This window comes from Lacerta agilis, chromosome 11 (genome assembly GCF_009819535.1).
Source record: "Lacerta agilis isolate rLacAgi1 chromosome 11, rLacAgi1.pri, whole genome shotgun sequence".
NCBI lineage: Eukaryota > Metazoa > Chordata > Lepidosauria > Squamata > Lacertidae > Lacerta > Lacerta agilis.
In genome coordinates this window covers 38,588,537-38,603,581 of record NC_046322.1, presented here as the reverse complement: position 1 = coordinate 38,603,581, position 15,045 = coordinate 38,588,537, and the positions used below count along the sequence as shown (strand labels likewise).

The following is a 15,045-nucleotide window of genomic DNA, read 5'->3' as shown; positions in this document are numbered from 1 at the left end:
TCCTGGGTCTTTTTCTTTGCCACTTCCGGGAGGGATTGAGTCAGCGTTTTCCCGTCAGTGTAATCCCCTCCACCAAGCAACAACCTTTTTTTTTTTTTTACCCCTCTTCGCTTGTGGTGATCAGTCAGTTCAAACCCAGCTCTCCTTCTTTTTTCGCTCAATCGGGGGGGCCCCCACAACCGCGCTGCTCACTCTATATGGCGCCCCACACCGCTGTCTTTACGCCTAGTCCTTTCCCCGACTCTGCAGGTACGTCCAGACTCGGCTTAACTGGGGGTGGGTGGTGAGCTCCAGGTTTCAGGGTCTCCCGGACTGGTTTTCTCAGCTAAGTATTTCTCTGTATCGATCTTTTTTACAGTAGTAAAAAGCCCTCCAGGAATCCAACAAGTCCCTTTAAGAATAAAATACTAAGGCTCTGTTTACCCCTTGCCTATTTCCACGTTAAATTCAAAGCTGCAAGGGTTTGCTGTGGGTCTAAGTTATTAAATTATTAAACCCACAGGGCTTATTTGTTAGTTTTGAAGCGATTAATACGTGATTAATACGCTCTTAAGTGTTTGCTCCGCTCCGGGTTTCCTTTCTTGTCTCCTGAAAACCCAGCCGCTACACTGCGCCTTTGTCTCGAGGCTTCTCACAGAGGTCGGGTTTCGTGATTGCACCGGGGTTCCCAATTGGTTTTTTATAGCGGGATTTTGTTTTCTTACCCCTCTTCGCGGTGCTGCTCACTGTCCCTTGAGCTTCGGAATTTTCCTCCGTTAGCTTGTTTGCCTTGCCTCGAAATTTCTTTCCCTCTGTGGGATAGACCGCCTGAGTCGCAACCTCGGCAAATCTAGACCTGGCTGCAGAAGCGGCCAAACCGGAAGCCTCCGAAAATGAATACATTCTAATGATTGTCTCCCTATCCCACAGCAGAGCAGAAGAGCACTGAGAACATTCAGGCCTCCAACATGAGCAGGAAAAGAAGGAGAAGCTACAAGAGCAGGAAAAGCTCAGATACCAGGGAAAGTAAGTTTGCAACAATGGTTTACCTGATAATAGGGACTGAGTTGGTGATCCTTAAAAACTCCTCCCCTTGCAAGCTCCAGTTGCCAAAAATGTGGCCTGTGCTGAATGGGATGGGATGCATCCCAAAGATAAATAATGAAAATCAATATGGTATAGTGTCATAAAGCTATTTTCTTCTGGAATTGCTGATGTGTTCCATATGCTAATATTTATTCCTGAAAAAATTATAAATGGGAGCAGTAGCTTTATGAGATGAGGTTCCAGCCCTGTGGGATTACAGTTTGTTTCAGGATGTGCACTTTTCAAAATGCTGTTTTTAACTCTTTCACTTTATGCTTAATAGGTGAAATGCAGACTCTGCTCAGTTCAGTGTCCAAATTCTCAGTGAGTTCAGTCACCACTGAATATTCCGTGTCCTCAGATGCACCACTGTGCAGTTTCTATGCTATATGCTTGCTCTTGGTTGTTTACATGGAGAACTTATAGGATTTGTGTAAGCACACACAAGTTTTTAATGTTTGGTGTTTAGTTATGTTTTTATATTACATTGGAAGCCACCCATAGTGGCTGGGACAACCCAAGCAGATAGATGGGCTAATGATGATGATGATGATATTTATCACCCCTTGTGAGGAACCACATGGCCTAAATGGAGGGCAAGATGCCAGTCAATAATAGGAGACCATGGAAACTTTCCTCTATGCAAACCAGGCTCTCACACAACTAGGACACCAAAAGAGAGTTTTCCATGCCGTTTGCAGTGAAGCTTGGTCAATTACACTGATTGTTCAGCTTCCTGCCAAAAGGAAAGGCGACCACCCATTGAAGGGACCTGAGAGAGAAGTCATCAGGCTTTCCAGCTGACTTGTATTGGTAGATCTATAATAATTCATTTATTCTGGATGCGGAATATTATGGCTGAGCGTAGTAATGACAACTTAGTTGCTATTGATGAATTCATACAGGCCGGGTGTAGGGGCCAAGGGAAACACAGCTGCTGCCAAGTATGACGAATGATGGCTTCTTGTGAACTGTGGGAGCAGCTGAGCATAATAAGCATGTACCATATAAGTGGGGTGTACTTTTGAGGGGACGACGACGACGCGGAGAAATCGACTGTTTGGCATATTGCAAGTCAGCAATTATGAATGCACGCACCGCTTCCAAAAATAACCTTTCGTAAGATTAGTAGAGTTTGTGGAAGCTCACAATAACGCTGGAGACAGGCAATGTTTTCGAGACAATCAAAAGTGGTTTGAGAGAGTCGTTATTTCCCAAAGTGTGCCCAACACATTGATGATGATGGACCCTTTAGCATCTCAGGTCGAATCAGAGCTTGCAGACTGTTTGAAACAACACAAAAACCTACAAACCAGCTTTACCACCAAATGTAATCCGCATATACAGTGGTCACGCTCACGTGTAACAAGCTCCCAATGAGCAGATTACAGCTGATTTGCTCCAAACCTGAACCTTTTAGCTCAACATGGTAAATAAGCCAAGGTCTGGTTTCGTGTGCCGTCTGAATTTGGGCTTGTGGTTAAAGCACTCTCCGCAAGGGCTGTGGGAGAGCAATGCAGGTGTAAACTCCTCTCCAGGAACCAGCACATTTGTGTGGTCCTGGTAAACCAAAGTTTGGCTTTCCATGTTGTGCCAACCAGGTGGCTATGAGCAATGTATCCTCATTCCAACTCTGGCCCCATCTGCACTATACTTTTAAACCAGTACCATACCACTTTAAACCACTATGTCTTTCCCCCAAAGAATCCTGGGAATTGCTGTTGACTAAGGCTGCTGAGGGTCGTTAAGAGAACCCTACTCCAGAGTTGTCAACCTTCCTTTTTTGTATTGGGAAACAGCCATTGCTGTCAACTTTCCCTTTTTTTGCAATGGGAAAGGGCGCTGGAATAAGAGAATTTCCCGCAAAAGAAGGGAAATGTCATGGCAACCTTGCCTTTGGAGCTGCTATGAGGCAGCAGCCGGAACGTTTCTTAGTTTTCAAAGCATTTTATTGCACTAATTATTTACAGAGCTACAAAGCGTGTCTGCATACTTTGGTTACAAACATCTCAACTACTTCCTTCCGGTTCCCGCTTTTTCCAACACAATAATCTCCGGGTGTTCCGGAAGTGACGAGAAAACTTCTTCCGCTCTCTTTTGCCTCCCCCCCCCTGTTTATTACTGACATCCGCACACCCCCTTTCTTCTGGCGATAGTTCTAAGACAGGGCTGTCTTCATCGGACGTATCTGTGGAGATTAATGGGGTCGGTTCTCGATAGCCCGTTTCCCTCACTGTTCCTCCCCCCCCACTCCCTTCCCGATCCAGGCTTGTCTCCGTGACAGGAAAGTTGACAGCTATGCCCTACCCTAGTCTCCTCCCAGAGCTACTGGAAGGAGGATTGACTGTTACACCAGTCTTAGAACTGTAGCTGTGTGAGAGGAATAGGGATCTCCTAACAACTCTCAGAAACCATAACAAACTACAGCTCCCAGGATTCTTTGGGGGAACCCATGACTGTTTAAAGTGATATGATACTTGTTTAAATGTGTAGTGCAGATGATTCCAACTCTCCAAAAACAACAACAATAACAACAACCCAACCCAGCCTATATTTCAAGGTTTTCTTTAAAAATAGTAATGTTCTTCTTCCTTTTGTTTTCACTCTTCAGACGAACATATGCCAGTCGTCTGCAGATGCCAGCAAAACACGGAAGGTGTTGAAGGCAGAGGAAATGTGCATCCAGCAGAAGCTAACAATCATGGAGCTGAGGACATGGGACTGTCAGACAAAAATAGAAGCAATCATTCTTGCACACTAGAGAATGAGAGAAAGAACAATGAGGGTGCTCTTGAAAACAGAGAAGAAGAAAACATATCTGACAGTGCGAAAGAAGGAAAACAAGAAAAAGATTGTCCTTTGCTGGCTTTTTCTACTCGGCAGGATGAAGTCTTAGCAGTGATAAGTGTTGATGAATCAGAAACCTCAACAAGAAACATCACACTGGAATGCAACTCCGACAGCGTGTGTTCTCCTCAGTCAGAGAACGTATTTATTGCAGAAGTGAAATGTGGTTCCTTTAATATGAAAGTGGAAGTGAAGAAAGATTCACTTTCTGGAGTAGACTCCGCAACTGGAAAATGGAAATGTCCTAAGAATAGGTGTTATCATAAAGGCCACTGTTGTAAGCAGCACGAGGAGCGAAGACCATCCACCGATCTTTCTGGAAAATATGAGACACCGTCTAAATGCAAAATCCAAATGGCCAGTAACCCAAATCCATCCATGTCAATTAGCATTGTAGGGAAGGAAATCAAGGTGCAATATATCAATAGGAAGCAGAAACTAAAGGTTAGTATTGAGCCTGGTATCGAAGCAAGGAAATGTGGCCCGGCTAGAAGCTCAAAATATGGAAACATGTCCAGTGATATAGATTACTCTACCACTGAGGAATCTTATTCAGATTTTGAGTCAGATTTTAGCTTTCAGGAGAAGGAGGAATCATTCACAAGTTACATGGGTCCAGAGTGGTATGCCCCGATTCCTCCACCAGCTGAGTTTGCTGACTCTGAGGAAATCTGCTTAGATAGCGCCACTGAAGTTGCATCCCTAAGTCCAGCAGGTGGCATGAACATGTCAGATACTTTATCAGCTGCCTTAAATTGTGGAGAAGGAGGTGATCTCTGTCAAGAGAAAGATGACAGAAGAAAGGAGTGTGCCAATGGAAAAGATTTCTATAAAGAAATTGTTTTTTCAGAATTTAGCTATACTGGAGAATCTCCTCTAGATGACTGCAGTTCCAGAGAAATATATCCTGGAAAGAAACCTAATAATGAGATGAGTGATGCTCACCAAGTAAGGAACAACAGTCTAATAGAGACAAGGAATATTATGCTTGTTTCACATATGGAGTCAAAAAACACAAGAAGCAATTCTTTCCCAGCCACCCCTGTTGATATATTGTCATCATTTCACCCTAGAAGAGACTCAGGTTTCTATTCAATGCCATCTTTATCCTTGAAAGTGCTACCCAAGCCAAGCAAAGCATCGAACCCTTACAGCAAGAATGCCCATACGCCTACCAGCTGTACAGAACTTTCCTCAAGTTTTGCATCATTGTTCGGTAATCTCAGAGATCTTAAATGCTGCTATTCCTTCACCTCGTATGACCATGAAATGACTGTGTACCATGCTGAGCTGGAAGAAAGTCTAGGCAATGCTTTTTTCATGGATCACTCTTTAGAATACATAGAGGACTGTAGAGAAATGGATTGGGTAGCTGGAGAGGATTTTCATTCCGTTGCCAATTCCAATGAAGAACATAAGGAAGAATGTAGACCCACTGAGCCTCTGAGAACACTAGATGTATCTGAGGAATACACTGAACTCACAAATGGTGGAAATGATTGTGAGGTTCTAAGCACTGATCACTACAAAGTCCAAGCATACATAGAATTACAGAATGAAGAATTATTAAATCAAGTTTCCTTGCATTCTGGAAACCAGTCTAGTGACTATAAAGATGACAATAATATTGCTGCTACAGAAAGCATCCAAGGCCAGTTCTCTGCAGAACAGCCCAATGGAAATAATCAGCTAAGTATTGCAGAGTCCGATATAACGGAGAAACGGAGAAGATCAGTTATGACTGTAATAACTGGAGAATTAGAACGAAGACTTATCATTCAAGGTGACAGAAAGTCTTTGGCAGAATCTTTTGACTTGGCAATAAAAAAGGAGCCCTTATTGCCCCATAGCATAAGGGAAGCATTTATGTCACCTCTGTTGGATGCTGAGGAACCAGATTTTGATAATGAATCCCAGAGCTTTGCAGAAGTTGAGGAGATGTCTGAAGACATGCATGGAGATTGCCAAGATGCTTCAGCCCAGGCTGGTGCTTCATCTTGCTCTTTAGAAGATGAGCAGGTTTTGGCCGATACTGAAGCACCAGAGATGCTTTCCAGCAAACAAGACATATGTCCATCTGACCTGTCTGGAAAACATTTAGCAACAGATCAAATGCAGGAGTTACTCAAACCTAGTTGTGAAGAACCAGAGGTACAAAGTGAAATAAAGACGGATTTGGGCCAGAGCCCAGACACTTTGCCACCAAACAACCAGACAGGTAAGTACTTCCAGATTCCTTGGAAACAATACTTTGTTATTACTTTATGCATCAAGGCAAAGGGTTGCAATGAAATGTCCTTCTGAGAACTAGTCAGCTTTGTTAATCATAAAGGGATCCCCTTCTTAACTCCAATGGAGGAGCAGTCTAGTCACAACTTGCAAGTTTTACTCCTGCTTGAAGGACACATATTTTTGCTGCCTCATCTTACTGTTTGTGCAGAAGATACCTTTCTTCACCCAGTGCCTTCTGAAAGTTGGCCTCAGTTGTTCTAAGTAGAATTAATACTAGTATGCTTTAAACTCAGAATGTCACATATTAGCAAAGTAGAGCTGGACTTGGGAATGCTGGTAAGGTTGGTATTTATTTCTCTAATCCAGTTGTTCTCAAATTGTGCCCAATGGGGTTCCTAAGTTAGCAAGCCAATAATGTCAGGCAACCTCCCTAAAATAGAGTTGCCCATCTTTCCTTAAAACACGGAACTGCATGGGGTCACTGGCTGAGTCTAGGCCTAGACAGCATCTGTAGAAAATGAGGGTGCCCCTGAAAGACTTCCCAAAATTCACTGCAACATACAGCTGAAATCATTTGATAATACGTCAAGCAATTGTTATCCAACACTTTCCATTGCATTCCCCCATCATTTGCCATGAAAAGTTAGTTTTTTGTTTTTAAATTGGTTTGTTGCACAAAAGCATAAAATCTACTTGGATTGTGTATTGGCCAGTGTGCCGTTGAATCCTACCTGCAAAAATAGCAACAGTCTGGAAGGCCCCTGGCACTTATTCCAAATACTGCAATTTCCTCAAGGCCAGTTCAGACAAACAAGTAGCACTTTCTTCAGATGGCCTTAAATCCATGCATCATAGCAGGCCAAGTAGTTATTTATATGCGTTACAAGGCAGCCCACTGTCCTCCAGATGTGTGTCAAGCTTATTTTGAAACTTGAAAGATGGCGAGGTAAAAAAAAAGGGGGGGGAGAATAGTTTCATAACCTATGACAAATTTTAGATATTCATCATTCTTTATACTTTGGTTGTTCCCCTTACCATGCTGTGATTCCTGATGCATATATCATTGCTGCCTGCATTTATAAGAACATTTTAAGGCACAAATAAAGAAGAAGAAGAAGCAATAATCTAAAGGGCACATGACGGGCTTTACAAACCCTACTCCTGGACAGGATGCTGCAAAGGCAGCTTAATAGAGATGGATATGAACAAAGAGGCAACCAAATATTCCCTGTGAGGAGGAAAGGAAGTTTTTTAGTTTCTGGAAAGTGTATACCGGGAAGAAAACTATGTCAAAGCTCCGCTCCCGCCCCTGTTAAAGAAGCAGCAAAGTGAATAATTTATAAATTATTAAAGGGCAGCTTGGTTTTCCTCTCCTCGCCGCAAACTGTTGTCACTTTAATATTTCTTTTTCTTGTGCTTTAAAACCTGCATAGTTGATTTTCTGTACATTACTAGCTCAATTAGTTAGAGCATGGTGCTGATAATGCCACGGTTGCAGGTTCGATCCCCATATGGGACAGCAGCATATTCCTGCATTGCACAGGGTTGGACTAGATGATCCTCAGGTTCCCTTTCAACTCTACATTTCTATGGTTCTATGTGTTTTGAACTACTACTACCACCGGTGTGCTGTGTGGAACAGATGGAAGTTGTAGCTGGGAAAGGCTAGGTTTAAACCAAGAAAGCGAGTTCCCTGCAATATGATTACACTTCCCGGTGGACACTGCAGCAAATTGGTTGATCTTCTATAATAAGCTGCTTTCATTACAACCCGCAGCAACAACAACAAAAAAGCATCATTTCAAAGAAGGAAGCTAGAGATACTTTTAAAAAAAAATGGGAATCACTCACTGAAACCAAAGAGGAGAAAAACCTGTCTTGAACATTTGGGGTAAAGCTTTGTTCATAGAAGGGCCTGTTGTTTCTTGAGAAGGAAGGAGCAATGGCTACTTTACATGGGTTTTGCAAACATAAAGTCTTCCCACTTTCTTTAAAGAGATCAGGATCTCCATTTGCACTCTGGATCCCAGCCTAAAACTCTGTTGCAAAGCCATTTGCTTTTATAACTTTGGACTTTAGTCCAGAGCACAGATGTCTGCAAAAACACTTGTTTACTGCAGTGAGGCTCCCACCAGAACAGGCATCTTATAGATGTGTGAATGAACAATATTAAATCAATTTCAGTTTCAGTACACTGAAGCAAAGGGTTGCATCCAACGCTAGTCCTATTCAGAATACACTCATCAAAAATAATGGACACCGCTAACTTGTGTTTATTAATTTTAATGGTTCTACTCTGTGTAAAACTTAGTTGAATGCAAAATTTTACAATTACATTTGAATATAGATTGGGTAATATGCATGCAGGTGGCTCTTTCTGTGTTACATATTTTACAGGCACAAACAGATAAGTGATTTGTGTATATAGAATTGCAGCCTAAATAATCAATGGCTAGTAAGTATTTCTAAGGCAATCACCCAATGAAAGAAATCTTCGTTGTTAAATATATGTGTCTTAGTTGTGATTAATTGGTTAAATATAGTGTTAAATTTGCACACTAGAGAAAATAACTTTTTAAAAAATAATTTTAAAAATCCTTCCAGTAGCACCTTAGAGACCAACTAAGTTTGTTCTGGGTATGAGCTTTCGTGTGCATGCACACTTTTTCAGATACACTGAAACAGAAGTCACCAGACCCCTATATATAGTGGGAGGGTGGGGTGGGGTTTTTCTCAGAAGGGTAGTAAGAGATGGGTGATTGACACAATGGGTATGGTAAACCTGTTGACGACTGTTAACGACTGCAATTATTCCTACAGGAAAAAGCAAGGGATACTTTGCAGATGACCAAAAATAGCTTTAGCATATGTAACAAGACAAGAATCCAATACAGTGGTACCTCTACTTACAAGCACCTCTTGTTACGTATCCTTCGGGATACGCACGCAGCAAATACGGAAGTATTTTTCCCGATTTCGCCCCGCGCGCATGCGCAGAAGCGCTCTACCACACTGTGTGCAAGCGCAGAACAGGCACCTCCAGTTGTGAAAACTTCGGAATCCGACCGGAGCTCCAGAATAGATCCCGTCCGCAACTGGAGGTACCACTGTATTTCTATTCAGACCAGGTCTCTCCATAGTTTTCAGTTTAGTAATAAGTTGTAATTCAGCAACTTCTCTTTCAAGTCTATTTCTGAAATTCTTTTGTAAAAAGACAGCTGCTTTTTAAAAACAAAATAAAAAATAAAATAAAAATTCGTTCCAGTAGCACCTTAGAGACCAACTAAGCATAGCTGTCAACTTTTCCCTTTTTTTAAGGGAAATTCCCTTATTCCGAATAGGATTCCTCGCAAGAAAGGGGAAAAGTTGACAGCTATGCAACTAAGTTTGTTCTTGGTATGAGCTTTTGTGTGCATGCACACTTCTTCAGATACATCTGAAGAAGTGTGCATGCACACGAAAGCTCATACCAAGAACAAACTTAAGTTGGTCTCTAAGGTGCTACTGGAAGGAATTTTTTTATTTTTTATTTTGTTTTGACTATGGCAGACCAACACGGCTACCTACCTGTAACTGATTTTTTTAAAATACACTTCATTAGGATTGAATGCATGTGTCACAGCAGGCATGGTGATTTTTATCTGCTGATCTTTTACAAGTGTTTGTATTTCGAATATTCGGTTTTTAAAATAATCTTCCCTGAAATCAGTTGGAATCCCTTGAAGGTTTTGAACTGAGAAATTTTACCAAGTAATCTACTCAACACTTTGGATGGACTTCAATGCCACACTCTTCCAGTTGTTTCACCTGCAAATGCATTCCAGCTTGTCTGGCCGAACTATTCCTCCTCCCCTCCTCCCATGTACTGCACTGGAGGTTCTTCTGAATCATGGGTAGGCAAACTAAGGCCCAGGGGCCGGATGTGGCCCAATCACCATCTCAATGCGGCCCGCGGACGGTCCGGGAATCAGCATGTTTTTACATGAGTAGAATGTGTCCTTTTATTTAAAATGCATCTCTGGGTTATTTGTGCGTCCTCCCTGGTGTTTTTACATGAATAGAATGTGTGCTTTTATTTAAAATGTACATCTGGGTAATTTGTGGGGCATAGGAATTCGTTCATTATGTTTTTCAAAACATAGTCCAGCCCACCACAAGGTCTATGGGATGGTGGACTGGCCCACGGCTGAAAAAGATTGCTGACCTCTGTTCTGAATACTTCTGTGCTATACCATTTGATACTGTGAAAGTATATGGAAGTAAATCTCTCATTTCAAGATAATTTACTTGCAAATAAATAAGAGTAGGCTTGCAGTTTTATCCTGATGTGGGAAAGGGAGCATGGCTTGTAACATGTATTTAATAGTAAATACACTTTGCTTTTTGCTTTTTTCCTCCTGCAAAATTATGCAATTATGTAGCTGCTGCATTAGAAGACACGGGCAAAATACTGTCTGATGAGCAAGCATCAAATGACGGCAGCAGTTCCCATGAGGAAGCGGTAGATCGTTGGGCCAGACGAAGGAAACAATTCCAAAACAGCAAGAGATGTGGTTCGGCTGGTGGGAGTTCCATAATCAGCAGTATCACGGAAGGATCAAGTGAGTGTTCCACATCTCTTGCATTGGTCAGGAAAATACATTTATACAGAGAGCTATGAATAAATTCTTCCAGTTCGAAGGGAGGAGCGCTCATTGCATGGCATGGCATTTTCTTGTTCTAACCAGCTTAGATGGGCTGGGAAACCATGGTTTGAACAAAACATGGTAGGGGAACCATAGCCACATGTGCAGAAGAGATGAAAGGAACAAATGGGCATGACAAGTGTTCTAAGCTTTATAAACCATGGTTAAATACACTGAAAGAACATCTGGGAACCTGTTCTCTTTTAGCACGCCTCTCCATCTATTTATCTGTAGATATGGAGGTCAGAGTCTGGGTTTATGTGTGTGTCGTTAGTTTTATTTATTTATCTGCATTTATATCCTACCTTTACTCCAAAGAGCTCAAAGTGACATACCTAGTTCCCCCTCATTTCCCCATATTTTATACTCCGAGAGGATACATTACACCAAAAGACAGCGACTGTCCCAAGGTCATTTGGTGAGCTTCATGGCTGAGTGGAGATTTGAACCCAGGCCTCCCAGGCCCTCATCCAACAGTTTAACTAGCTGCTATACACACTGATTCCTAGCAACTACTGGCTTTCCACAAATCTAGACAATATTCAGTGTAAGAGTGCGGGGGGGAAACCCCTCCAGAATCTTGTCACAGATGAAGAAATAAGATCTCCCCTCTATTCAGATAGATAAAATTCTCAAGGGCTTTTCTCCATGACCTCCACTGATTGGGTTAACCTTTGTAATCTCTTGGCTAAAAGTTATTCCTCTAGCTCATTATTATTTCTGCTTTCCTTTCACTTGTTTAAAAGTATGCCAAATATACTAGTCTGGAGTCTCAAGAGGATAGCATTCAAGCCTAATGAATTTGTAGTGCAGGCTGATGGGATCCCCAAGTGGGAATTATAATGTCTAGGGAACAGCAAACACTTCGATGCACACATGCAGATGTTGTCTTCATATTGGTCAGTAAAACTACTGTATATGAACGCATGTAAGGTCCGTGGGGTGGCTGCTCGCGAGTAACCAGGCAAGACTCCAAACCGTCTTTTAAGAGGTTTATTGTGCATGCTATTTACAGTGCAGAGCTACAAGTTCATGTCTGTATCAGTCACTGGCAGAATCCGAGAGTGGCCCCTTCCGGCTGTGACCCCAACATAAGAGTTTCGGTATCCCAAATCTCCACCTCCCCTCCTTGCGTTTCACCCCTCTGCGCACTTGGGGCACAGGAAATGGCGTGTCTCCCTCCTTGCCCGCTGAGCGAGGGGAGTGCAGGGTCTCTCCAACATCCCCAGAGCCTCTGCTCTCAAGACCCGGAGCTGCCTGCCCCTCCCCGCTGGAGACCTCACTGCTTCCTCTGCTGGAAGAGGAGATAATGCTGGTCAGGTGGGGCCGGGGCTCTCTGTAACATCCCAAGAGCCCTTCCACCACCCTGCGCTGTGCCGGGGACAGTTCCCTGACAACATACATATCAAAATAAACTAAGGAAACTATATCCCTGAAATACATAATTATTGCTGTTATGTCTACCACTAAAGGAGTTGCATATAGGTTATTTATTTGTATCCTTTTCACTGAAAATGGGATGTTTTGTGCATTTGGAATCCAACTGTCATAATGTCCCCCCTCCCTCCCCCGCAAATTGGTGAGATTTTCCAGTTATTATCAGAATTTGCCAAAGAAGAAAGGGGGGGGGGAGAGAAGGTTAAATAAAAACAAAAATAGTCAAATTCATTAACTATACCATTGCTCATATTCAACCTATCCCAATATTTACAAATCAAAAATTAATTTACTCTGACTGTCTATGCCTTTGCAGAAGATTCCTCTAATGAGTACATCACAAGTAAAGAATGTAATTAACTGTCAGCCATGAAACAAGGAAAAAGCAATTGCTTCACCCTGCCCAAAATCACATTTGTCTGGCAGTTATTTGACTTAATATTGGTTTCACCCCATCCACTTTCTTTAAACACTCCTCTGGAAGCAGATGGTCAACAATCCTCCAGCCAAATATAAGTTGAACCCAGAAGAAGCATGGGGGTGGGCCGGCCTGCGTGGAATATAGTAAGGAACCGGGTCAAGTTGTTTCTGTCAAATGGCTGTTCATTGAGCATTCCTCATAGCCACCCAACAACCAATTACTCCTGACATCCTGGGGAATTTTGGCAGAAATGGCTTGTTCACATGTTACCCTGCACACACGTACAATCCGTCTCTACACATCTATAGGCGTTTGTGTGAGAGTATACACTTGTTAGCTCAATTTTTATGCACACAGACCATGCACTCATTGAACACTACATGTGAATAACTGTACAAGGGTACAGCTCGGACTTGTGTAGGCAGATTACACACTTGCTGAATGTAATGTGTGAACACTCCTGTTGATACAGCTCAAGAAATTGTGGTAAGATTTTGTGTATGTGTGGTTTTAAGTGGTAATCAGTGTTAGGTTTGTAAAAGCCTTCTGGAGCACAGCTGAAATCCACATGTTTGGTGCACATGATGCACAAGCTATTGGAAAGTATCCCCTGGCCAGCCCCACTGAAAAAATGGCCAGGAGTTGTGCAAGAGCACAGCAATTGCCTTTCCTCATAGCAGCAGTGCCTATCCTTTTTGTAATAGAAGTCCTATCAATTGGTTCAACGGAGTGTATCTATACAAGACTCTGAACCAGGCTACCCTCTCATGGTGCCCTCCGGATGGACTACAACTTCCATCAACCTGACTACTGGCCATACTGGCTGGGGCTGATGGGAGTTGTAGTCCAAGACATCTGGAGGTCTCCAAACTGAGGGAAGCTGCTCTAGTTCTTTGTTGGGCTTTCCTTCCACTCGTCTGAACTAAGAACCAGGCAGCAGTACTGTGACTAAGTTAGGCAGGAGTGCCACTTTTACTGTCTGCCAAAGGCAGTCCTGTGGGCCCACTTGCATAATATGTGCCAAGGTTGACTAACTACTTTCCACATGGTTGACTCACTTAAACCATCTGGAACTATCACTCTATAGGCTCTTCATAGAGTTGCCCCAGTACGCTTCTTGGGATACATCAAGGTCTAAATGAGGTAGCCTGTTTAGGAAGAAGGAGAGGGTTTGATGGGTTGGCCTTATGGCTGCGTACAAACCCAGACACGTTCTGCTGCATTTTGTTATAAAGGATAATGTTTTCCAGTGAGATCCTGAGAATAGCGTCCTATCTGTTGAATTGAACTGAATCTCTCCAGCTGAACAAACTACAGTGGTACCTCGGGTTATGAACTTAATTCGTTCCGGAGGTCTGTTCTTAACCTGAGGTACCACTTTAGCTAATGGGACCTCCTGCTGCCGCCGCGCTGCCACCACACAATTTCTGTTCTTATCCTGAGGTAAAGTTCTTAACCTGAGGTACTACTTCTGGGTTAGTGGAGTCCGTAACTCGAAGTGTTTGTAACCCGAGGTGTTTGTAACCTGAGGTACCACTGTATAACAGAATGTATTTAGGGTAGACCCACTGAAATCAATCAATATACTCTGAGTTTGAGGTAATTGGATATCACTCAGTAAAATGATGTTGGGTCCATAAATACAGACAGAATGAGGTTTGGCACAACTTTAATCTGCATGATGACTCAGCACTTCGTACTGTAGGTCATAAGCCGCATTATGCTCCATACAGACCCATCTGAGTCTAAATCATGTCCATGTTTTATCGTTTCGTAAGATAGGTTTAGGTCATGTACAATGGAGTGACTTTAAATTCTAAGGTTACAGTGTGGAATGAAAAGCACTCAGTAGCAGATGTCACGAACAAGCACTGGGATTGACACACTGCATGATTCTTTGAATTGTGTATTTAGAAAATTAAACACTGCCCTGCACCTAGAGATGTGACATGCCTAATGCCTTGCTACTTGGAAGTGCTACATCATGAATGTTGTGATGCCTTATGTAACACTATGTTGATGAGCGCTGTCTGAGTGACTGAATTAACTGTGAATCACTCATCCATATGATCAAATCTGCTCCTGGGAAACTCCCTCTCCGTCTTTACACAGTGCAACCCTAAACAATAATCACTAAGCTTTAAAGCCTGTGGATTTTGACAAAGATAGTAGATTTGTGGCACATGGACCTTCAGTGGTCAAAACAAGAACACAAAGGTAAGTTCATGTGGGCTTTTGTGTGGAAGTCTATATTTGTGATTTTCTGTTCCATGATCAAAGTACGCTAAGGTTACGTTACCTGTTAGGAGGGAGCTAATGGGAAGAAAAACCTGGCGTGTAAAAACTGAGCCACAGAGA

At 42.6% G+C, this 15,045-nt stretch overlaps 1 protein-coding gene across 1 annotated transcript in view; it reads left to right on the top strand.

Moving 5' to 3' along the window:
• The first annotated feature begins 869 nt into the window (after positions 1–869).
• LOC117055283 overlaps positions 870–15,045 on the top strand; it is a 40,562-nt gene continuing 26,386 nt past the window's right edge. The window contains exons 1-4 of the mRNA XM_033164744.1: positions 870–1,005; positions 3,677–6,130; positions 6,659–6,667; positions 10,566–10,745. Coding sequence (XP_033020635.1) covers positions 948–1,005; positions 3,677–6,130; positions 6,659–6,667; positions 10,566–10,745 — 2,701 coding nt within the window. The 5' untranslated portion in view covers positions 870–947. The remainder of the gene's footprint in view (positions 1,006–3,676; positions 6,131–6,658; positions 6,668–10,565; positions 10,746–15,045) is intronic.